We start from the raw sequence: 25,392 nt of genomic DNA, 5'->3' as shown, positions 1-25,392 counted from the left end.
CGTATTACCCCACTAGTCTTGCTAGGCGAAGCAAGTATATGAGAGTAGGGCCACTAAGTAGGCCCAGACGAAGATGAAGACGCGAGCAGAGAAAGACTATGGTTGTCCCCCTGCCCTGGTGGCCGGGGTGTCAGGCGGATCTTCAAACTCCCAAAAACTTGGGTGATATTTTTTCAGAAAACGACCATTGATAGGGTTCCTGTGGATATTGTCGTCCAAGTCTTTAAGATGAAAGGTCCCTCTTTCCAAAACCTTGTGAATGACAAAGGGTCCCTCCCATCACGGTGTCCATTTGCCGTGGCCGGCCAACTTCTCACCTAGCGGCAGAACTGCCTTCCAAACGAGTTCGCCCTCCTTGTAGCTGCGTCCACGCATCAGCTTGTCATAGGCGCGAGCGACGTTCTACTTTTCCATCACTAAACTGTCCCAAACCTCTAATCGTTTCTCGCTAAGATCTTCATGCTCTTGCCACATGGCCTGGACATAATCTTCGCCAATCAGATGATGTTGGTCTTGGACCCGTAGAGATTGAACGTTGATTTCCAGAGGTAATACAACATCGTGACTGAACATGAGAGCGTAGGGGGTTGTGGCAGTGGGGCTACGCTTGGAGGTACGATAAGCCCAGAGAATCTGATACAGCGTCTCATGCCACTGGAGAGGGTTTTCTGCCAGCATCTTCTTCAGGAGGGTGATGACAATCTTATTACTGGCCTCCGCTTGGCCATTGGATTGAGCATAATATGGGGTGCTATGAATGAATTGTATTCCCAAGTCAGCGACGAGCTGTTCCACTTCACGGCCCATGAATGTTTCCCCCCTGTCCGACACTAACACCTCTGGGATGCCAAACCAACAAATAATGTGATTAAAGATAAATTGCCGAATGGTGGCGCCGGAAGCCTCCTTTAAAGGCTCGGCCTCTACCCATTTAGTAAAGAAGTTGGTGGCGACGATGATGAATTTGTGCTGAAGAGAGGAATGGGGATGAATCATGCCAATCAAGTCTAGTGCCCATCCGCGTGCCAGCCAGGGCTTAATGATAAGATGCATGGGTATATTTGGAATGTGCTGGACTGGTCCATGCGCCTGGAAATCCTGGCAACCTTTCGCGAACTTGATACAGTCCTTTAAGATGCTGGGCCAATAATAACCATGTCTCCTGAGTACCCAACGCATCTTTGGGCCCGCTTGATGAGCCCCACACACACCCGCATGCGCCTCTCGCATCAGGCGCTTCGCTTCATGACCATACACACACCTAAAATCTATGCCATCTTCTCCGCGCCGCCGCAAATCTATGTCGTCCTCTCCGCGCCGCCGCAGCTCGTCGTTCCTGAGAAAGTAATTCAGCGCGAGGAAACAGATCTTCTTATCTGCAGAGTTATCTGGTTGTTTGAGGTATGCTATCAGGGGGACACGCCAGTCCACATTGATAGGATCCAAAGCTGCCACTGCAGGTTCTTCTAGCGGGTCAGACCGCCCGAGTAACGAAGGTAACGTGCGGCGCTCAACCATTAAAATCCTCTCGCGAACCCCATACTTTAAAGTGATGCCAGTAGCCAACTGGGCGAGTTCATTGGCGGCGAAATTGCGCTTGCGAGGAATATGCTCTAGGTCCACGTCATCAAATTGAACCAGGAGTACAAGTGCACGATCCAAATACGGAGCGAGCAAACAGCTCGTGCACCTGAACTTTTCGCGAAGTTGATTAATGACGAGTGTTAATGTTAGTGACCGACGGGGTCTAATTAACGTTAAAGAAAGAGAGAGTAAGAGAGCGAGACACAAGAAGTATAGTGGTTCGTCTCCCGCCTTAGCGGGAGACTACGTCCACTTGAAAGCTTAACTATGTGTGTTGGGCCTTGCGGCCCAAGAAGATTACATGAGATGTAATGGGATGTTGAGTAAGTGGGAAGGAGTCTCCTTTTATAGGGGAGGGAGGCTCCTTCCTCTACATGTTTTCCAATGTGGGATGCTAAAACCACTATTCTAGTGTAGAAAGGCCTATTATGGAGGCAACTTGGCAAGGCCGGGAAGGTGGCTTCCCGGCGAGGTATTGGCCGCTTCCGACTACCGTAGCGTAGCTTGGACGTCGGGCTACGGGATGCATGTCTCGTTTGGGCCCCACCATGGCTTGTGGGCCCCCCCAAGAGGGTGTTACTTATGCTTGGTGATGTAGAAAATCCTCCATATTGTTGGAGGTATGTACAAGTCCCCGAAGTCCCCAAGTAAGAGGAGCTTCTTGGTTGGGGAGTTATACACATGATGTCATCAAGCATAAGTAACGTCCGAGAGGCGCCTAGCCCCTACAAGTCCCCGAACTCCGTAAGCAAGAAGGGACTCGTTAACCTACATAACAAAGACAAAAACGCGCATATGTAGAATGCTTGTTGCATTGGGCAACAAATGTGAGTTGCATTGATATGAATTGGCATATATGAATGTACGAGGTGCATGATGCATATTGATGTATACATGAGAATGCCGTCGAGTACGATCGTTTATGACGTATAGGCTCGAGAACGCATATCGTTGTTTGAGCATACTAAGAATAAGTATACCGATTGCATATGATGCGCGTGGTGCTCACAAGAGAACGAACGAGGCCGAGTTGACGAGGTTACGCTCGGTGTAAGTTGCATGAGTGCCATGAAGGCAAGTGTTTGTAATTCGTGAACGATGAATATGCGAACACTTGTGTTTGTTTGGTTTTCGCTCGTATTAATGGAATGCAAAAAGAATTCGATTTGTTGCGAACCACAAATGGTAGAAGAATTCAATGTTCCATTAATGTGTACTATTTCGAGGGGATATGAGTGTAAAGCTCGAGAATGCCGGGAAGGCGTGAGCATAAAACTCGGGGTTGCCGGGAAGGCATGAGCGGGAAGCTCGAGGGTGCCGGGAAGGCGTGAGCGGGAAGCTCGAGGGTGCCGTGAAGGCTTGAGCATGAAGGCTCGGGAATGCCGGGAAGGCGTGAGCGTGAAAGCTCGGGAGTGCCGGGAAGCGTGAGTGTGAAGCTCGGGGGCGCCTCGAAGGCGTGAGAGGGAAGCTCGGGGGTGCCGCGAAGGCGTGAGCGGGAAGCTCGGGGGTGCCGCGAAGGCGTGAGCGGGAAGCTCGGGGGTACCGCGAAGGCGTGAGCGGGAAGCTCAGGGGTGCCGGGAAGGCATGAGCAGAAAGCTCGTGAGCAGGAAGCTCGGGGGTGCCGCGAAGGGGTGAGCGGGAAGATCGGGGGTGCCGGGAAGGCATGAGCGGAAAGTTCGGGGGTGCCGCGAAAGCTTGAGCGGGAAGCTCGGGGGTGCCGCGAAAGCGTGAGCTGGAAGCTCGGGGGTGCCGCGAAAGCGTGAGCTGGAAGCTCGGGGGTGCCGCGAAGGGGTGAACGGAAGATCGGGGTTGCCGCGAAGGCGTGAGCGGAAGAGCTCGTGAGCGGGAAGCTCAGGGGTGCAGCGAAGGCGTGAGCGTAAGCTCGGGGTTGCCGCGAAGGCATGAGCGTAAGCTCGGGGGTTGCCGCGAAGGCGTGAGCGTAAACTCGGGGTTGCCGCGAAGGCGTGAGCGTTAGAGGTCGTGAGCGGGAAGCTCGGGGTTGCTGCGAAGGCATGAGCGTTAGAGCTCGTGAGCGGGAAGCTCGGGGGTGCCGCGAAGGCATGAGCGTTAGAGCTCAAGGTGTTGCCATGAGGCATTAACGGGTAGCTCGAAGGTGATGCCCTGAGGCATGAGCGTAACCATTGCTAATTATGCTGGGTTGTATGTACAAGTCCCCGAAGTCCCCGATCAAGGAGGGTTTTCAGCGGGGTTGATACCAAAGCGTGGCTTTGTGCCGTATTGCGAGCATAATTAGTGCGAGTGCGTCGTCCATCTAGAATTGGTCGGAGCAAACGCTTATGCCCTTTCGGGTGGGCCCCTTCTAGGCCCTCCAAGGAGTCCCCCACTCTTGGCTATAGATCTCCATATGGTCGGAAAATTGTTTGATGAGGGGAGCTGCGTTTAAGCAGTGGGTGTTAGGTAGCGAACCTAATCTTTGATACCCAAGTGTCGGGGGTTAACTGCCGGATCAATGGCTGTCGTTGGCTACGTTAACCGATTCCTTTACTCTTTCCCGGAGGAGAAAAGCTTGACTATAATGCTGCGTAGTGGTCATCGTCATTATGAGGCGTTGCCTTACCGCTTGGCAGTTGGTCGTAGACCATAGACTTGTGGAGTCTAGACCCGTTTAGGTCTCTTTCCCGTGGGGAGAGTTTGACAAAGTATGGTGCCCGGAGGCTAGACCATACGTTTACATATAGAGTATATGTAAAGTTTGTAATTGTATGAACAATGCCAAATAAGTATAGCAAGTAATAATATATGGATCTTATGGCCATGCGACATGCATAATAGATGAAAGCTATGAAGCATTGTGAACCTAGAGCTTAACTAAAGCATGTTGGATATGTTTGAGCAAGTTAGGTTGTGTTCGAGCAAGTTGGGTGTAGTTGAGCGGAGAGGAGCTGTGCGAGCATGCGGGGGGTGGCCCAAGCAAGTAGTGGCCATGCTCGATACCCAAGCAAGTCGAAACCATTGCAAGTGTTTATCCGAGCATGTTTAATTAAGTCATAAGTGTCACAAGCTTCTAGATATGACATAAGTTGTTTGAGTGTCACATGTTTATTTAATTTTGCAATTAAATAGAAGCATGACATGTGTAGCATGTACCTGTAGCGTAGTTGCTAATAACATTTTTGATATTGTTGTAAACATGCTTAGAGGTCATGGAGACATAAAGCATGGCATATCTAGCATGGTAGACGTACTAGTAACATTGATACATAGTGTACGCATGCTTAAAGTCATAGAAGCATGTAAATGCATATCAAGTGAGATATATTGTAGGCATGCTTAGAAGTAGTAAAAGCATGGCATTGGCATGGCACTAGCTCATATTGAAAGAGCGTAAAGGAAGATATAGTTACTTATCTTATGCCGATTTGGAGCGAGTTGGAGTTGGAATTCATGTAAGTACCCAAATCATGTTGGAGTTGTCCAAGCATGACGCTCCATTGCTTTGGTTGGCCAGCGGAGGATGTCCAGTGGAGGGTGGCCAGCGATGGATGACCAACGGAGGGTGGCCAGCGGAGGATGGCCAGCGGAGGGTGGCCAGTGATGGATGGCCAGCGATGGATGACCAGCGGAGGATGGCCAACGGTGGATGGCCAGCGGAGTGGCGCCCTAGCGGACCTATCTAGGAGAGGCCGCTGGTGCGTTGGGCTTGCTAGCGGAGGCCTTCCAGCGGAGGGTGGCCAGTGATGAATGGCCAGCGGTGGATGGCCAACTGTGGATGACCAGCGGAGGGTGGCCAGCAGTGGATGACCAGCGGAGGGTGGCCAGCAGTGGATGACCAGCGGCATCACCAGCGGAGTGGCGCCCTAGCGGGGCTATCTAGCAGAGGCCGCTGGTGCGTTGGGCTTGCTAGCGGAGGCTTTCCAACGGAGGATGCCTAGCGGAGCCTGTTGTCGTCGACAGCTAGCGGTGCTGCCTAGCGGAGGCTACCTGGCGGAGGATGCTTAGCGGAGGATGTCCAGCGGTAGATGACCAGCGGAGGGTGGCTAACGGAGGATGTCCAACGGTGGATGTCCAGCGGAGGATGTCCAGCGGAGGATGTCCAGTGGTGGATGGCTAGCGGAGGTTGTCTAGCCGTGGATGTCCAGCTGTGGATGGCTAGCGGAGGCTGGCTAGCGATGGATGACCGGCGAAAGGTGGCCAACGGAGGCTGTCTAGCCGTGGATGTCCAGCAGTGGATGGCTAGCGGAGGCCGTCTAGCCTTGGATACCCAGCCGTGGATGGCTAGCGGAGGCTGTCTAGCCGTGGATGTCCAGCTACGGATGGCTAGCGGAGGATGTCCAGCGGAGGATGTCCAACGGTGGATGTCCAGCGGAGGATGTCCAACAGAGGATGTCCAGCGGTGGATGGCTAGCAGAGGATGACCAGCGGAGGCTGGCCAGCGATGGATGACCAGCGGAAGGTGGCCAGCAGAGGCTGTCTAGCCGGGGATGTCCAGCGGTGGATGGCTAGCGGAGGCCGTCTAGCCGTGGATTGCTAGCGAAGGCTGTCTAGCCGTGGATGTCCAGCGGCGGATGGCTAGCGGAGGCTGTCTAGCAGTGGATAGCCAACGGAGGATGACCAGCGGAGGCTGGCCAGAGATGGATGGCCAGCGGTGGGTGGCCAGAGATGGATGGCCAGTGGTGTAGCGTTGACCAACTTTGAGTTGGCGTTGACTAGCCTTGATCAGAGTTGGTCGGTGTTGACCGAAGTTCATGGTACGTGACGAAGCCTTTGTGTTGGCTTCCCACAGACGGCGCCAATGTTAATGTTAGTCACCGAGGGGGTCTAATTAACGTTAAAGAAAGAGAGAGTAAGAGAGCAAGACACAAGAAGTATAGTGGTTCGTCTCCCGCCTTAGCGGGAGACTACGTCCACTTGAAAGCTTAACTATGTGTGTTGGGCCTTGCGGCCCAAGAAGATTACATGAGATGTAATGGGATGTTGAGTAAGTGGGAAGGAGTCTCCTTTTATAGGGGAGGGAGGCTCCTTCCTCTACATGTTTTCCAATGTGGGATGCTAAAACCATTATTCTAGTGTAGAAAGGCCTATTATGGAAGCAACTTGGCAAGGCCGGGAAGGTGGCTTCCCGGCGAGGTATTGGCCGCTTCCGACTACCGTAGCGTAGCTTGGACGTCGGGCTACGGGATGCATATCTCGTTTGGGCCCCACCATGGCTTGTGGGCCCCCCCAATAGGGTGTTACTTATGCTTGGTGATGTAGCAAATCCTCCATATTGTTGGAGGTATGTACAACGAGTAAAGAGTCTCCGCGAACCTGGATGTCTCTGACCCCTAGCTCTAGTAACACCTCTAGGCCTATAATGAGGGCCTCGTATTCAGCTTGGTTGTTAGTACACCGGAACTCTAACTGGAAAGAGTATGAAAAGCGATCTCCAGCTGGGTTTTCCAAGACTACCCCTGCCCCTGGCATTGTTTCCTTTCGAGAACCATCGAAATACAGCACCCAGGGTTGGAGTGAGATTGTGGCTTGATACAACACGGCGTACTCAGGCAAGCACGCTAGGTCCAGTCGATTTACTGTTTCTGTTGCAACTTCTAAATCTCGCACTGCTGGTACGTCCAACATAGGGTGATGTGCCAAGAAGTCCGCGATGGCTTGCCCTTTGACTGCTTTCTGTGGAACATACTGCAAGGAAAATTCCGACAAGGCAAGCACCCACTTGCCAATGCGACCTCTTAGGATAGGTCGCGAAAGCATATATTTGACTAAATCAGTTTGAGCTATGATGCAAGTAGTAAAGGATAACATATAATGTCGCAACTTGCACGCTAAGAAGTATAGTGTGAGGCACAGCTTCTCCATTGGCGTGTACCTCGTTTCGCAGTCCGTTAGTGTTCTGCTGAGGTAAAAGATAGCATGTTCGACGCAGTCCTCATCGTCCTGAGCGAGCAGGCTCCCAATGGAAGCCTCAGCTGCCGAGATATAAAGCTTTAGTGGGAACCCAGGTCTGGGAGGAATAAGTACTAGCGGGATCGCGAGATAGGCCTTGATTTTGTCAAAGGCCTCTTGATGTTTAGGCTCCCAGACAAATTCATTTTGCCCTTGCAGCTTCAGCAGCGGGGAAAAAGGCTGAATCTTACCGGCGGAGTTAGAGATAAACAGCCGCAGGAAATTGATCTTGCCCAGTAGCCGCTGCAACTCTTTCTTCGTTCGCAGGGGAGACGCATTGATGACCGCATTTGCCTTGTCTTCAGGTACTTCAATGCCCCTCTGGTGGACGACGAAACACGCACTTGGCAGGGTTCATCCTCAAATTGTGGAGCCGCATGCGCTCAAAAACCTTTCTGAGGTTCTCAATGTGGTCCCCTCATTTTTTGGACTTCACGACCACGTCATCTATGTAGACCTTTAAGATTTTTCCAAGTATGTCATGGAAGATCAGATTCATGGCTCTCTGATAAATGGCTCCAGCATTCTTTAGGCCAAAGGGCATGACCACATATTCAAAAACGCCCGTGAAGCCAGGACAGCGGAAAGCAGTCTTGTGTCTATCTTCTTCTGCTACCGGAATCTGGTGATATCCTGTTGTCCCATCCATAAAGGATAAAAGCTCATGCCCCGCTACTGCGTCTACCAACATATCCGCCACCAGCATGGGATAGACGTCTTTAGGAGTAGCAGTATTAAGGTCTCTGTAATCCACGCAAACCCTTATTTTACCATTTTTTCTTGCGAACAGGCACTATGTTAGATAGCCACTGGTTATATATGGCCACCCTGATGATGCCGGACTTGTGCATCTTTTTGACTTCCTCCTTGACCAAGACTTGGGTTTCTGAGTTCATTCTTCGTAGTTCTTGTTTCACGGGCCTCTTATCAGGCAACGTTGGCAGCTGGTGGCAAACCAAGTCTGGTGACCTGGTATGTCTTCGTATTTTTCCTCAAAGCAATCCTTGTATTCATGCAGCAAGTCTATGAGCCTCTACTTCTCGCTACGCTCTAAGTAGGTACTGATGACCACTTCCATGGGGCAGCTGTTTTTCCCAAATTGATCTTCTCGATAGGATCTCTAACCTTCAGAGGGGTGTCGTCCAACGCCACTGGTGCGAGTTGAATTTCTTCGTCTTCCTCCTCACAATCGGACAGCTCTTCGTTAATGCATTCCAATCTCGCGATTCGATTGTAGGCCTCTTTTTCCACCAAGTACGAAGACAGCCTGTCTTACAAAGAATGGAAGGCCTCTATCCTTTCCTCTGGAAGGTCGTAATCCATTAACTAATCTGAGAGTGGGGCACAACATGGTCAGGCCTTTCTAGGTCCTCTTTCGCGAGCGTAAGCCCCCACCGTGCCAATTCAGAGGCCGTCACCCCGGTGGGGCGGCCCTTGTTGTCGATGTCACTGACTTGCAATGGAGTAATTGGCTCTAAGTAATACCTGACATCTACATAGTTTACGGAAACGGGGAAAGGTCGAGGGTCTGCTTTAATCACCTCTACCTTATCAGTAACCCTGTTCTACATAATCAGTTCCTGGTGGAGAGTTGATGGAACACAATAGCTCCGGTGAATCCAATCCCTGCCCAGAATGGCGCTGTATGCTACGTAACAGTCTGTTACAAAGCAAGCATAAACGCCCTCGGCGGGACCAACCTTGATTTGCAGGAAAAGCAGGCCTAAAGTCTTAGTCATGATCCCTGCAAAATTCTTGAGTGCGAGGGAGGTGGACTGGATCTTTTCTTTCTTGATCCCTAGCAGATGCATGGTCCTTGTAGTAATGACGTTTACAGCCGCCCCGGTATCAACCATGATTTTGCTAACCTTGGTACCATTAATCTCCGCAGTGATATACAAAGGTCTCATGTGTTGCACCATAGCGGTTGTTGGCCTTGTGAAACTTATAAAGAACCCCCTGCTGTTAGCATCCTCAGTTTCCAGGAACACTGCCTCTTTACCGAAGTCGTTGCTGCTAAGGTGATCTGCAATGGCTGCTCGCTGGTTGCATCAGCTTCTACACATTCTTGTACAGTGACCGGAAGAGCGTACTTGGCAGGTAACACATATACTATGCCGCAAGTAGTGTCCACCACTTCTGTCTCGTCCATGTCATCATCGAGGTTGAGCTTTGGTTCGTCAACCAGGATTTCCGTGTTGAACTATTTAGCGATGAGAGCAACTAAAGACTCTTCCGCGGGGATCATTTCCTCATCCCGTTTCTGTGCTTGACGAACGGGTGTCTACTTTGGTGGGTCCGGCTTCTGCTCCACTGCTGGGGCCTTCTTTGGAGCCGCGACCACTATGCTCTGAACTTTCTTAGGTCTCCATTGCAAGGACTCCAAGTTACTGTCCTTGCCCCCCAGTCTCTCAAAAACTGAAGGTTTGGCCGCAGGTTCTTCACGAAACAGCCTGCGTCTGACACTTGGTCGCCTGGTTGACGAGCTTTCCTTCCTGGCTGGCGGAGGTGTCCTCTCCTTGGTAATCCTGCAGAAAACACTAGGCTTGGGTGCCCCCGACGCTGAACCTGCTTGTTTCTGAAAACTGCGAGGAACCACTAAGGGTTTAGCGGCCAGCGCCTCCATCTCTCTTTGATACTGCTCAAGAGACTTAACCAATTGCGAAGGCTTAATCAGGCCTTGATCCAGAGCCTTTAATGTTCGCTTGGCTTCTCCAAACCTGCGCTACAGCTTTCTCTTCTTTGAAGGGCTGATCTCCACCGCCTTATCCTTTTCCCGGGTATACCACTTGCCCTCCTTGATGGCGGATGTTGAAGCAGGTGGGATATATGGTTTAGCCAGGATATCTCTATGCTTGCTTTTGCCCTTCTCGTCTTGCTTCATCTCATCCGCGTCGACTTTCAATTTCCTGAACAAGTTGGAATCTTTTGGCGATGGCGATGACTCCGTTCTGTCCTTCACTCTAGGGCTGAAAGGCTAGAAATTTCGCAAGGGAGAGGCCCATTTGATTGGCGGGAATGAGCCAAAACGAAATGTTTGCTCGACCTCTTCATGTGACACTTGGATGCCACACTCCTCTTTGCATCGCGAGCACAGGACCACTAGTGAGGCCTCGCTGATGGACTTAGATTTCTTCCGCGCTGGGGTTTCCTCCTCCTCCTCCTTCTGACCCTCGGTAGTCAAGGCAAGAGTTGGTTTCCTCTGGCCTTTTCTATTCCAAGTCACATCAACCATATTCACTCCAGTATCAGGGAAGGGATTCAGATCCACGTACTAACGTTGCCGCGGCGGTTGGAGACTCAACCTGCAGACTCCCATTATTCAGCCATACCTGAATCTGATCTTTTAGTTTGACACACTCGGCTGTGTTATGGTTCCACATATTGTGAAACTTGCAATACTTTTTTCCTTTTAACTGCTCTGGTCTGGGGAAGGGCCCGAAATCTGTCTTCACCATCTTCGCGACTAACATCTCATCTAAGATTTCATGTGCTTTATTGGCATCGTATGTGTATGTCGCGAATTCAGGTTTGGTGAAAGCCACAGACTTAAGCTTGACCAGGTCCTTAGTTAACTTCAGCTGTTTGAGAGCAGAGCTCTTCCTCCCAGTTAGCTCGAAGGGGGAGACATCATTCTCTTCCTCTTCATCTTCCTCTGGGAACACCTCTTCGCCTTGATAGTAGGGGTCATATGTTGTTGGCTGATAGTTTAGGGCAGCCACTATCCGGTGTTTCCCGGGAACATATGTCCCTTTGGATGCATACTTCCTAGCATCTGTCTCCCTTAGGAGGTATTCAAAGCTGCCTACCTCCGTGATAAATTCTCCCATGGATTTGATCTTGCTGCCATGTTGCTTCTTTCGCTGGCGTGGTTCTAAGTCCTTGATTGCCAACTTAACCAATTCTCTTTCTGGCAGAACCATGTTCAGCTTGGCCTTTTGGATCTAGAATCGTTGAAGATAAGTAACAGCGGACTCGGTGGGCTGCTGAGCCATCTGGGTAAGGGAGGCCAAATCAACCTTGGGCTCTATGGCACCGAAGGTTTCCCGGAAGAGCTTTTCCATCATGGACCAATTCGTGACTGACCCCGGTCGGAGCTTAGAAAACCAGGTGCAGGCGGCTCCTGACAGAGAAGTGCCAAAGATCTTGCACTTAAGACTGTCATCATTCTGGTACTGGCCGCATTGCACTTTGAACCTAGCCAGATGAGTCGCAGCATTCTCTGTATCCTCACCTGAAAAGGTAGAGAATATGATATTCTTATAGCCTCTGGGAAAAGGCGCGAGCATTATATGTGGCAGGAAAGGCCCCTCATACACCTCATCCAAATAGGCCCTTGGATTAGCCAACCTGATCATCTCCTCCACCTCTTCACGTCTCACGTAATTTGGGCCAGGAGGAGGAGGTGTCGCCATAGTTTGGCGAGCAGTTTGCAAAGTAGGTGCAATCTGGCTAGCGGCTGCTGGTCCTTCCCCCAGGCGAATGGTCCGAGGGATGTTCGACTGTTGAAGCGTGAAATTTGGCGTAGAGACATCCTTTGCCAAGGCCGTTATCCTAACCAGGTTGCCTACCTGGTCAATGCCATAGTAGTTCCCTGGAAGCTCCTGGTACACATTCTCTGCCCCATCACTATCGTATTGGGTAAATACGACAGGATCAGCCAGGGTGCCTTCACCGATTTTCAGAGTCCTACTCTTCTGTGCGACCAGTGGTGTAGCTTTGTCTTTGCTACCAATTACCAGGGCCTTCTCTTTACTCTTGGCCGATGCAGCAGTAACGGCTGCGGAAGGTGTAGCAGTGCTGCAGCTAGCCTTATCTCGAGTATTTGGTGGCACATACTTGCCTGCTCCGGTGGGCTGACCAAGAGAACCAAGGATAGCATTGGGATCTCCCAATGTCTTATTCAGAACCTCTTCAGCCTGATCCAAGTCAACTTTCTGCATGGCAACTTGGGTTGCGAGATTGGACCCATCATTGCTAATAGCCGCGACCTCCGTAGCGATGTTCTTGCTCTAGGCATCCTGGGCATTAATCATGGCCACGAGCTGCTCGTGGTTTTCCTGGGTTTGTCGCGTCAGATCCCCCAAACGCTCATGTGCTCGCCATGACTCTTGCTCGAGTTTCTGGATCGCACTCGAAATGACCTCAAATCTCTGTCGCTGCTCCGCGTGGCCTTTGTTCATCTTCGCATAGAATTCGGCATTGTTCTTTTGCAAGATGGCAAGTCACTCCTCTACACTCACATTCTCTGGGATAGGGATGGGCACATAACCATTTGTTATCACCTCGTCTTCGACCACCTAGGTGGCGTTAGACCCATTGCCAGACTCATTAGGCTGGATGGTGGGGATATTGTCGCCCTCAGTAATGGGCTAGTGATTTCCTCCTTGCTCGGTTGTCATGTCGGATGATGGCGGGTTGAGAGAAAATCGTTGAATTACTTGTTCATCAGAAAGACCGCGACAGTCTGCACGAGAGTGCAGGCTGTAGCTGGAGGTCTTGTGTTTCGGGCAGTTAACGTAAACCTTTTGATAAGGGTTTCCGCTTGACTTCTCAATGGTGGCGATCGTGAAGAAACGCTAATGCAGGTTCCACTGGCCGTGCCAAAATGTTAGGCTCCAAAACCAGTCTGGCGTGCAAACAGTCTCTTTTGAATGCGTGAGCGTGCCAACACCTTTCGATGTAGTCGTCGGGGCGTCCCTTGACTTGACTTTTGAATCAAACGTTGTGGACGAGGAGAGCACCAACCTCATCACCAGGTTCTTTTCTCTGCCTTTCGGAAAAGGACTTCGGCCATACGGGTAAGGACTTGTGGTGTGATCTCTTGCGTCACCGAGTCGATACTCAACGTTGTAGGTTGAGCAGAGCAATCACCGGGAAGTAGGAGAAAGCATGGGTTTTGCTAAACCGTGACTTTAGCTTCACTGGGTTGCGAGGGCGTTACCCTTGCTTCGCTGGTTTTCAACTAGGTTAAAGGTAGGTTTGCTCCGGAGAGACTTTGATAATCTGAGAGATTGATTGGAGAGTTGTGTTTTTTTGTGTCCTTGAACCCCGGTATTTATATCTAGGGTTTCGACTGTTCCTTGCCATAGAAGGATTATTGACTAAAGATTCCTAATTGGTCTCTGTTACTCGATTCCTATAAGGGCTCGTTTTCCTTATGGATTTCGGAATGGGCGAAGCTGTAACCCAAACCCAAGTAGACTCAATTTTGGGCCGCAGGTATCGGCCCGCTACGCTGGACACCCTTGAGGGATCTTGCCAAAAACTCTTTTGGGCTCAAACATGGACAACTTTATGAAGAAATTGGTTGATTATTAAGGATTGGCTATAATCGATCAATTAAATTGATGAATACCAGGGTACATGTGATCAAATCAAAAGTTTTAGGGCACAAACGATTTTAGATATAAATTTAAAGGTAAAATTATTTTAGCTCTATTGTTAAACACCAGGAGATACAATAGCTCGATGAGGTAGACCAACTGTTGCAAAAGAGACTCCAAAAAATGACACAAGGATAGTGTGGTCTGCAACCATTGCAGTTCAATGAGATAAACACGTGCTTAATTCTAACTCAAATTCTGCATATTATAATCTTCCATCCTCCATTCCAATATCATTTTCACCTCTCATCAATAGGGAGACCAGCAAGGATTAAAACTTTCACATCTTGATCTGACATTTGAACACCAATAGCTGCTAATTGGTTTCCAACAGTTTTGAAATGCAAAAAGTATTTTTCTATTGAATCTGAGTCATTTTTAATGTTTGAACTAAATCTAATTTAGCTACTCCAACTTTAGGTCGAAAATCATGTTAGTTTTTAATGTTTTAATTTCATCAGTACACCTCTACACTCTGAATTTTAATGAATCGTGTCCAATTAACCCTGCTCCATCCAAATTGGCCATCAATTGATAACATAGCTTTAACAGGTTGGTATGTTTTTAGTGACTTGGCCCACACGAATGACTAAATTCCTAAAATAACCCTTGAGAGTTTAATTAACCAAGGGCCATTATAGGTAATACTTACCAATATGTCACAGTGAGAAATATCATCTTAATTTCTTGTGCTTGTAATCTATCCCTTACCATTAAGACATTTCCACTTATCATTCACATTTCAACCAGAAAACGTGACCTTAGGGTGAATAAGCCACCACTTAAGGTTGAATTCAACTTCTTATTCCATACATCAATAAATACAAACTACAAGAATCCAATTCCAAAACAAAACAGCATAACTAATACAATTCAATACCCACACACTGAAAAGTATGGAAAGAACAAGCTATAAATAGCTAGCTGCTCTTGTTATTGTAACCAGTGGTTAAGCTGTTTGTAGACACCAAAAATTTAATGAAAATAAAATTCATTAAATAATTCGGTCACCACTTGAAATTTAGTCAGCATGTGGGTCCCGCAAATTGTCCACGTGGCTTGTGAGTCAGCAAAATCACGCAGACTCAGAGAATGACACTTGGCGATGCATGAAAGGCTCGACGGCAATAAATGAATTTGCTCCGGCTAAATCAATTGATATTAAAGCGGATCAATCAAATTAATTGATTCCGAATAAAATCAAGCATTAAATCTCGTCTGCTGATTAGATATCAATTTATTTAAATTGATAATCAAGACAAAAATCAGCCATCAAATTAATTGGCTAATTCCTTAATAGTCGTAATTAAATCAGTTAATTAAAGCTGATTGATTTGATTATGCTATTAATGAAATACAATTAAAATCAGCCATCAAATTGATTGGATAATTCCTTAATAATCGTGATTAAATCAGTTAATTAGGGTTGATTGATTTGATTACGTAATTAAGGAAAATATAATTAATTACGTGTCATCAAGGCATTCCAAATTGAGAGAGGCGCTGACACTATAAATAGCCTCTCTCAAATCAAGAGAAGGACTTCAGCGGAAGGAGAGAAAAATCACTCCCAAAGTTCATAAGTCCTCAAGCGCTTGAAGAGCCTTCAAGCTGCCAAATAGCCAGTTCATCACCAACCTCAAGCCAAAGCACTCGTCACGTGTCAACCCTCGTGGCCATCATACGACTCAAGATCAAGCGTCAATCGCCCTTGAGCCAAGTACACCATTGAGGACAACGACAGACAGAGGGACGCAAGCAGACGGAAGAAACCTCTCCAAAGCTCAGAAGTCTCCCAAGCTCGTGAAGAACCATCAAGCTGCCAAATAGCCGGTCTCTTCACCTCGCCGACTTCAGACAAGCAGGGGAAATCACCTACAAGCTCGGAAGTCGTCAAACACGCGGAGGATCAACAAGCACCAAACACATGTGCTGATTCATCCACCATCAAAAGCCATACTCGCCACGTGACACCGCTAGTGATCTGATCAAGTTCAAGCCTCTACAGCCCTTGATCATCCGTCGTCTTCAAGTCATCAACAAAGCAAAACTTCTGCCAAGTTCTTCATCAAGCTCGTGGAGAATCAACAAGCACCAAACACACGTGCTGGTTCATACCCTACCATAGCTGAAGAACACTCACCACGTGACACCACTCGTGGCCTAAATCCGATCAAGATCAAGCTTCTACAGCCCTTGGTCAATCATCTTCCTCAAATCGTCAACATAGCCGGAAGTCCACATTGCAACCGTTTGATTCAAGATCAAGTGCTCGTCACCCTTGGATCAAATCAACGTCAGAGATCGAATCAGAGGAGAATCTTGTGAAAGAGCATCTACAGAGATTGTAACCAGCAAATTCATTAATAAAAATATATTATTTTGTACACGTGTCCTTCTTTCATTCGTTGCAGGATTTTTCGTGTTTACACTGATGAGTATGGAATAGTCACGGCTTTAAGAGGGTATTTCTTATGAATTGTTAAACCAGACGATTCAATCATGTCTAAATCCTCATTTCTTACTCTACCGAGCAATGTCCAATCAAACTTGTGCAACAAATGTGCTAGAGCAATCTCATTGACAGACGTAGCAAACTGAATCAGGGGACAGACCCTCCTGCCAGCTCCGAACTGAATAAGCTAGAAGTCAGTCCCTTTATAACTCAAACCACTATTATCCTCCAAAAACCTCTCAGGCTCAAACTCTTCTGGTTTACAATTGGACAACTTAGGATCTCTCCCGATCTGCTAGCACCATCATCCAACGCCAAGGAGGTAGCGAAATGGCCGCGACGTCATTGTTGGAACTCATTAGAAAAGCACGCACAAAGAGCGAGATAGGGTTTGGTTTCTTTCAAGGCTTTCACGCGTGGCTAGCTTTGGCTTTTGATCATAGCTTCATTTCCCTAAGTCTTAGGCTTCACCTATCTCACTCTATTTAGGAGCCAGATAGCTACAATTTAAAATAGATGTAGATACCTCTACTAGCAAGCTTGTTTTATATGTCACCAAGCATAAGTAACACCCTCTTAAGGCGGCCCAACTGCGACATGCATTCTGTAACCCGACATTCAACCTACCCCGTGGTAGTCGGAAGAGGCCAAGACCTCGCTGGGAAGCAACCTTCCCAGCCTTACCAAGTTGTCTTCACAATATGGTTTTCTAGACTAGAATGGGGACTTCTTGTCCCACATTGAAGAAAATGTAAAGTAGTCGGAAGAGGCCAAGACCTCGCTGGGAAGCAACCTTCCCAGCCTTACCAAGTTGTCTTCACAATATGGTTTTCTAGACTAGAATGGGGACTTCTTGTCCCACATTGAAGAAAATGTAAAGGAAGGAGCCACCCTTCCCTATAAAAGGAGACTCCTTCCCACTTACTCAACACTCCGTTACATCTTCATGTAATCCTATTGGGCCGCAAGGCCCAACACACACATAGTTAAACATTTCAAGTGGACGTAGTCTCTCGCTAAGGCTAGAGATGAACCACTATACTTCTTGTGTCTCAATAACTCTCTCTCTCTTTCTCTAACATTAACTAGAGCCTTCGGTTTCTAACGTTAACATTGGCGCCATCTGTAGGAAGTCGATACCATGGCTTCGTCACTTACCATACGTTAAGTCAGCTTAACAGAGGCTCAAAGAAATTTTTTTTCCTTGAGTTATTCAAATCTATCACTCACTGGGCATACATTTTCTTAATCATCACTCAATCTTGGATGATCATTGGCTCCCAGTCCAAGCTTCAACTTTGATCAATCTTCTTAGCGGCAACTGTTAGCCCAATTTTTTTATCAAAGTTCTTGGCGGCAACTTATGCCAAAAGTGAAAAGCAAAGGTACATGTCAATACCAACATTACCCCATTCTCAGCGGTGAACAAAAAACAAATCCCACCATTAGCGGTAACAAAAAAAAAGGTTGCCAATTTCCGCTGGACACCCAGAGGTATCATCGCCAACAGCCAGCAGGCACCAAGCATATCAGTCAGCTCGCAATTCCATCACAAGCGCCAGCCTAAGAGCCAGCGTTAAGCAACATCTGGTAGGCACCTCCGCTAGCAAGCTCTAACGCACCAGCGGCAGCGCTGGCACGCCAACACTGGCACCGACAAGCCATATCCTAGCAAACCTAGCGGAAATATGTCGCACCGCCAAGAAACCTGACGCTCCGCCAAGCTTGGCAGCGCCAATCACCACCCAATTCAGCCTTATGCTCTAGAAGTCTGCATCGATAAGCGCTCACTCTACCCCATATTAATTGATCAGTGCACCTATTAGCGATAACTTATCTCACCCACTGCCTGCGAGCTCCAACGCCATGAGGCCAGCACTAGCGACTAGCACTAACCCAGCGCTAGCAAGGCTCCGCTGAGCTGCACCTCCACTGAGCTGCACCTCCGCTGGCCAAGGCTCCACTGAGCAACACCTCTGCTGGCCAAGCCTCCGCTGAGCAACACCTCCGCTGGCCAAAGCTCCGCTAGGCGTCATCCGCGCTCCGCAAACCTCCGCTAGCCAAAGCTCCGCATAGCAGCACCGCCAAGCCTCGCAAGGTCAAGACAACAAGAGCAGACCCACTGTGATGCTCGATCTGATCTGGACATCCATAATCAATTAGCGATATTTTCCGCCAAGAACCATCCGCCAGAACCAACAATCTTGACACACGATGCTTGTCAACTCGTCAAGAAATACATTGCTTCTTTCTCGTCAGTTCTGGTCGTCAAGCGCTAATAACAGCAACACCATCATGGCAACTCCAATCTTCTTCTTCGATCAACGTCAAAGAGAATGGTCTTCACCCACGAAGCTTTTGGTTAGCATCAAGAACCTCATCGATCAGCGGTCCGTCAACCGCCAAGCGACGGCATCAATCGCCAACCACCAAGTTGCAACTCCGCTAGGCAAAGCTCAACGAATCACTAGAACGTTGTTTGCTGCACACCAAAATCTTCTCTTCACACCTAGACATCCTCTTTGGACACCCACTCGTTACTATCTCTTTGTACCGAGCAAGAAATGAGTTCTCAAAAGGCTCCCAAATCCCAGCAGTACATTGCTCCCAACAGCAATCTTCAACTAGCAAGCATGAGCTAAGTCTATACTCTTGCCATTCTTCAAAGTTATCAATAATCATATGATGCCTATATAAGTTTGTTGCTCCCTGTGCAATTATCGCCCACAATCCCAGTCTCTATGCATCAATCTGTTTTCCTTTTGCCACTGCTATATACTCATATAGCTCGTTCTGTTTCTGTTGCTAAACGAATGGCTACTATTTACTAGTTAAAGATGCATGCCATGTAGACTTGTCTTTTTAGTATGCTGTGTCTATATGTGTCTTTCTACTATGCAAAGACTTGGCACATGAGGTTGCCCACATCTCACAAATTTTCAAACTAAACTACCACAATCTCAAGTACTGCTTTCACATGGAAGCCACGTCCTATCTTCCCCCTTGCACATTTTACTCACACGTCTTGCAAATACTGATCAGAAGTATGCATGTGCAATATATCAGTTAATGTGATTTGAACGTCTGAACGAGTTCATATAATCAGCATGATAAGTCTCTATCTTATACAAACTAGTTGCTACCTCATATTACAACATATATGAGAAATTGTGACAGCTTCTCTCTTGTGCATGTACAAGCACATCATGATAGCTAACGAGTACAAGCATACACAGACACTTGTTCAAATGGTAATCTCACATGCTCATAATCATCTTATCACTATGACAATTTTTCTTTAAGTAAAAGCTACAATATGTTTCGAGGGCTTGCGACCAATGTATTCTTTCTACTATACTTGTTACAAAGCTGCATGTTGGCTCATAATACTCAAATTGGCATATAAGTCAAGCATAACCCCTAGCATGATCACACCAATCTCATCTCTTCTCTGCCCATGCTGCTTCACTCCTCTTGATGATTGATATCAAATATCATAATTACCAAAGTCTGCATATCACGAAGCATTGCTAGCATCCACGAGTACTCTTTGTTTATTCATTGATAGTTTGATACAATGTCATCAAGTGGCCTGATTCGCTAGCTGCCAGGTTTTTAAGGCACATTATTTCCATACAAACACATTCTATATGTGCAAATATATTTGCTTCACCTACCACATAAGCTGCATATATAAACAATCTGTTTCATATTGACAATTTTACAAGCTTACATATTAAGTCATCCAATTTGTTTCAAGGAACTCCCACTACCTTTTTTGAGTAGTGCATTTCATTCAAGCAATACCTTGATGACGATTGGTGCCCTTTACCAGGATACCTCATTGACTAAAGCAATGGAGCGTCATGTTTGGACAACTCCAACATGATTTGGTACTTATATTTGATTCCAATTCAATCCTACTCCAATCGGCATAAGATAAGTAACTATATCTCAATAAACGCTCTCGCAATTAGAGCTATTGCCATGTCTTTACATGATTTTACTACTTTTAAGCATGCCTATAATATATCACACTTGATATGCATTTACATGCTTCTATGGTCCTTAAGCATATCTACACAAACACAAAATGTTATTAGCAACTTTGCTACAAAGTACATGCTATACACATGCCATGCTTTAATCAATTTAATGTGACACTCACTTAAACAAACTATGTCATGTCTAGAAGCTTGCGACACTTATAACTTAATTAAACATCCACGGATAACGACTTGCTTGGGTTACAACTCGCTTGGATATCAAGCATTGCCATGACTTGCTTGGTCCACTCCCCGCATGCTCGCACAGCGCCTACCCGCTCAACTACACCCAACTTGCTCAAACACAACCCAACTCGCTCGAACATATCCAACATGCTTTAGTTAAGCCCCAAGTTCACAATGCTTCATACTATTCACTGGGAGCTACTCCCAAAAAATTTATATGGACACCCATCACACTTGCCACTACCTAGTACGCATGTCACATGGTCATAAGATCCACATAATAATATTGGCTATGCTTATTTATTTTTCATACAATGAGCACAATTTACATGTACTCTATATGTAAACATATGGTCTAGCCTTCGGGCACCATACTTTGTCAAACTCTTCCCACTGAAAAAAAAGGCCTAAACGGGTCTAGACTCCACAAGTCTATGGTCCACGACCAGCCGCCAAGCGGTGAGGCAACGCCTCATAATGACGATGACAGCTACGCAGCATTGCAGTCAAACTTTTCTCCTCCGGGAAAGAGTAAAGGGACCGGTTAACGCAGCTCACGGTAGCCATTGATCTGGCGGTTGACCCCCGACGCTTGGGAATCAAAGATTAGGTTCGCTACCTAACACCCACTGCTTAAATGCAACTCCCTTCATCAAACAATTTTCCGACCATACGGAGGCCTATAGCCAGGAGTGGGGGACTCCTTGGAGAGCCTAGCAGGGGCCCACCCGAAAGGGCATAATCGTTCACTCCAACAAAATTCTAGATGGACGACGCACTTGCACTAATTATGCTCGCAATACGGCACAAAGCTATGCTTTGGTATGGTATCAACCCCGCAAGAAAACCCTCATTGACTGGGGACTTCGGGGACTTGTACATACAACCCAGCATAATTAGCAACGGTTACGCTCGTGCCTCAGGGCATCACCTTCGAGCTACACGTTAATGCCTCAGGGCACCCCCGAGCTTTTCACACTTATACCTCCTGGCACCCCGAGCTTTCACGCTCTTGCCTTCTAGGCACCCCCCGAGTCTTCTCGGCATCCCCGGGTTTTCATGCTCATGCCTTCCCGGCATCCCCGAGCTCTAACGCTCTTGCCTTCTCAACAACCCCGAGCTTTTACCCTCTTGCCTTCCCGGCAACCCCGAGCTTTATGCTCACGCCTTCCCGGCATTCCCGAACTTTATACTCATGTCTCCCCGGCATAATACACATTAATGGAACATTAAATTCTTCTATCATTTGTCATTTGCAACCATCTAATTCTTTTCGCGTTCCAGGCTGTTAACCACAAGGTCGGAGGTTTGAACCCTCCTTCTAGCGCCAAATGTTTCAGCTGTCTCGGGGGGGGTGTTCGATCCAGCTAAATCATGGGATGGTCTGGTCTGCCACTATCGCTATCGGTCTCTCTTATCTGCAAAACAGACAAAGGTCAGAGGGAAGACCGGGTGTACCGACCTTCAACTCTCCGATGTCGAGCTTTACTCACTTCTATATTGGCGATACGAATCTTGTGCTTTCGATACTTGTGCCTAGGAGGTATATGTATACCAACAGTTTGCATATTCATCGTTCATGAGTTACAAAATCTTGCCTTCACGGCACTCATGCAACTTACACCTCACAGGTTTAACCTCGTCAACTCGACCACGTTCTCTTACGCGCATCACGCATTCATCATATGCAATTCTTATGCTCATTCTTAGTATGCTCACACAACCATATGCGTTCTCGAGTTCATACGTCATAACCGATCATACTCAGCGCCATTTACATATATACATCAATATGTATCGTGCACCTTGTACATTCATATATGCCAATGCATATTCGTGCAACTCAAATACGTTGCCCAATACAACAAGCACTCTACATGCGCACGCTCCTATCTTTGTTTTGCAGGTTAAAGAGCCCTTCTTGCTTACGGAGTTCGGGGACTTGTATATGTTTGATGACATCATGTTTATAACTCCCCAACCAAGAAGCTCCTCTTACTTAGGGATTTCGGGGACTTGTAGATACCTCTACTAGCAAGCTTGTTTTATATGTCACCAAGCATAAGTAACAGCCTCTTAGGGGGGCCCACAAGTCATGGTGGGGCCCAACCGCGACATGCATTCCTTAGCCCGACATTCAACCTACCCCGTGGTAGTCGGAAGCGGCCAAGACCTCGCCGAGAAGCAACCTTCCCGGCCTTACCAAGTTGTCTTCACAATATGGTTTTCTAGACTAGAACGGGGACTTCTTGTCCCACATTGAAGAAAATGTAAAGGAATGAGCCTCCCTTCCCAATAAAAGGAGACTCCTTCCCACTTACTCAATACTCCATTACATCTTCATGTAATCCTATTGGACGTAGTTAAACATTTCAAGTGGACGTAATCTCCCGCTAAGGCGAGAGATGAACCACTATACTTCTTGTGTCTCAATTACTCTCTCTCTCTTTCTCTTTCTGTAACGTTAACTAGAGCCTTCGGTTTCTAACATTAACAATAGATAACCACTTAAGAGTCTGCTAATATGTAAATAAAGCTTGGCTTTTCTATTTAATTTTTTTATTTGTTTTAAACTTTCTTAATTAATTACACATTCTAAATCCCAAATACGAAATAAATAAATAAAGTCGACTTTTGCTCTGCTAAGGCTTTTCCCCTAGCCAAAAGATTGATCGAGACGGTAGTAGCAATAGTAGCGAAGGGTGTAGCAGCATCTGTCACCTTGTCGGAGGAGGCCATAGTGAGCCTGGTTGGGGGAGGGGATGTTATCCACGACCCATTCTTTTACCTGTGTGGGCGTTCGCTATCTAAGAACCCGGTGGTTATTCCGTCGTTCTCGGCCGCGATGTCGGGCATGTGGCGGCTAAATGAAAGCGTTCTGACCTGCAAAAAGGACGGGGGGATCTTCGTGCTCCAATTCAAGGAGCAGGAGGTGAAGCACCAGGTTCTTTATGGAGGCCCATGGTATTACAACAACTCGATGCTATTATTGGCAGATTATGATGGTGTTAAGGCACTGGCAGAGGTTCCTTTGCTTTCCTTGGAGGTGTGGGTGGCGGTGAAGGGTCTGAGAGTGGCCATACGTAATGATCAGGCTCTTACCCGGCTTGGCAATGCTTTGGGGACTTTTGTTAGGGCTGATCAGGTGGCGCTGCAACGGAATGAGGCTACCCAATGGATCCGGTTAATTCATGACGTGCGCCGACGGGTCTTGGCTCGGCTTACGTTCTGCTTCTTACCGAAGGTTTCTGTGGACCTTGAGCTCTGTTATGAAAAGTGTCAGGGAATTTGCAAGGGATGTGGTTTCTTGACCCATGGTGGCAAGGAGTGCGACCAAAAGCTGGTGGAGGACGAGGCCGTGGTTCTGACGTGGGACACTGTGCAGCAGAAGGCGGTCCCACAGTCGAATGCTATGGTGGTTTCACAGCAGTGGCTAGGTTCGGAGGTGCCACTGATGTCCGGGTTGGAGATGATGATGCCGAGCGCTGGGGTCTGTAGCCATGCTGGTGGCTGGTGCTGGGCAGAGTGCAATGGGGACGGAACTAGTTTCCCAGTTGGCTGCCCTGAGTTTCTCGGCGGTAAACCCTAATTTTAAATTAGGGTTGACTAGTCTAGGCCTGGGATCGGGTTGGTTCCGGTTAAAAAAGTGTGGAACCAAAACTGAAAAAATAACTCTTATGATCAGTTTAGTTATGATGTCGAAATTTTTGAAACCGTTTTGGAACCGAACCGACTACAAGCGGTTCGGTCCTAGCCATTTTTCGGTTCCTGAACTCACCTGCATACAAAGGACTGAACTCAGTGAAGGGTAATGCAAAATCTCATAACTTTTCAAGCTAGACAAAACGGAGGTCTCAAAACATTGACTTTAGCCTTCAGGTGCATTGAATCTAAAGCAATCAAAGACAGAAAAAGACAAGCAATCAAAGTTTACTAGTTCTAGAGAGTCAAAGCAATCAAAGAGAGTCAAAGCTGCAGCTTTCCAGATTTTGGGTTTCACATGAGTGAAGGTTCAAAGCAATCAAAGACAAGAAATCATGGGCTGGAGCTTTGCAAGTTGGAGACGGGAAGACTTCACGCGAAAGTTCTGCTGATATTGTTGGTCTGATGTTTGAATTGGGGGGTTTTTAAATGGTGGTTTCATGTTTGAATTTGGGGATGAAGAATTGATCGAAGGGATGAGATATGGGTTTTGATGTTTCTGGGTTTGAGAGAGGTCGTCTGATGCTCTAATCAACATAAATGGGGTTTTATGTTTCTGGGTTTGAGAGATGAGTGTGAGAGAGGTCGTCTGATGCTCTAATCAATAGAATTGGGGTTTCATGTTTCTGGGTTTAAAAGTTTGAGAGCTGAGTTTGAGAGTGTACCTACATGTACATTTGCAAGCATAATTAGCTATAATGAGCTACGCTCATTATACCGCCAGAAGTATCAACTCTCACCAAAGTAATGTCCTACGGATAGACCGCCAGGCGGGCTACGGCCTGAGCGCAGGGTCGTCCCCATATCACCGCCGACGCGCCGCCACGCGCTGCTCCAAGACGGCGTCAGAAGCTACTGAAACTAAGAACTGAAGCACATCAGTCCCACATCGAAAACAGAGAGAAGATCAGACCTCTCCTCACCTATAAATAGGTCATCTCTTCTCTCTTCATTAATTACGCATTCTACTACTCATTTATTGTTATGCTGCCTATACGCACGGACTGACTTAGGCATCAGAGAAGTGAAGACCACCCAACGCGGTCTTCCTCTGACGCCCTATCTCTCATTTGACAGCTAGCGAAGATCATCAAGTATACAGAGTAGCGGTCCGCCCACCGGACCTGCG

General features: G+C 47.5%; 1 protein-coding gene across 1 annotated transcript; it reads right to left on the bottom strand.

The window, feature by feature from the left end:
* Window positions 1-402: 402 nt before the first annotated feature.
* On the bottom strand, window positions 403-9,410 carry LOC133711286 (uncharacterized). Its single transcript, XM_062137432.1, has 3 exons — window positions 9,189-9,410; window positions 8,974-9,053; window positions 403-1,690 (listed from the first exon to the last, which is right to left on the bottom strand). The coding sequence occupies exons 1-3, from the start codon at window positions 9,408-9,410 to the stop codon at window positions 403-405; spliced, it is 1,590 nt and encodes a 529-aa protein (XP_061993416.1).
* Window positions 9,411-25,392: the final 15,982 nt, after the last annotated feature.

Source organism: Rosa rugosa, chromosome 5 (genome assembly GCF_958449725.1).
Source record: "Rosa rugosa chromosome 5, drRosRugo1.1, whole genome shotgun sequence".
Lineage (NCBI taxonomy): Eukaryota > Viridiplantae > Streptophyta > Magnoliopsida > Rosales > Rosaceae > Rosa > Rosa rugosa.
Note: the sequence above shows the minus strand (reverse complement) of the source record. Positions and strands in the feature narration are given on the sequence as shown.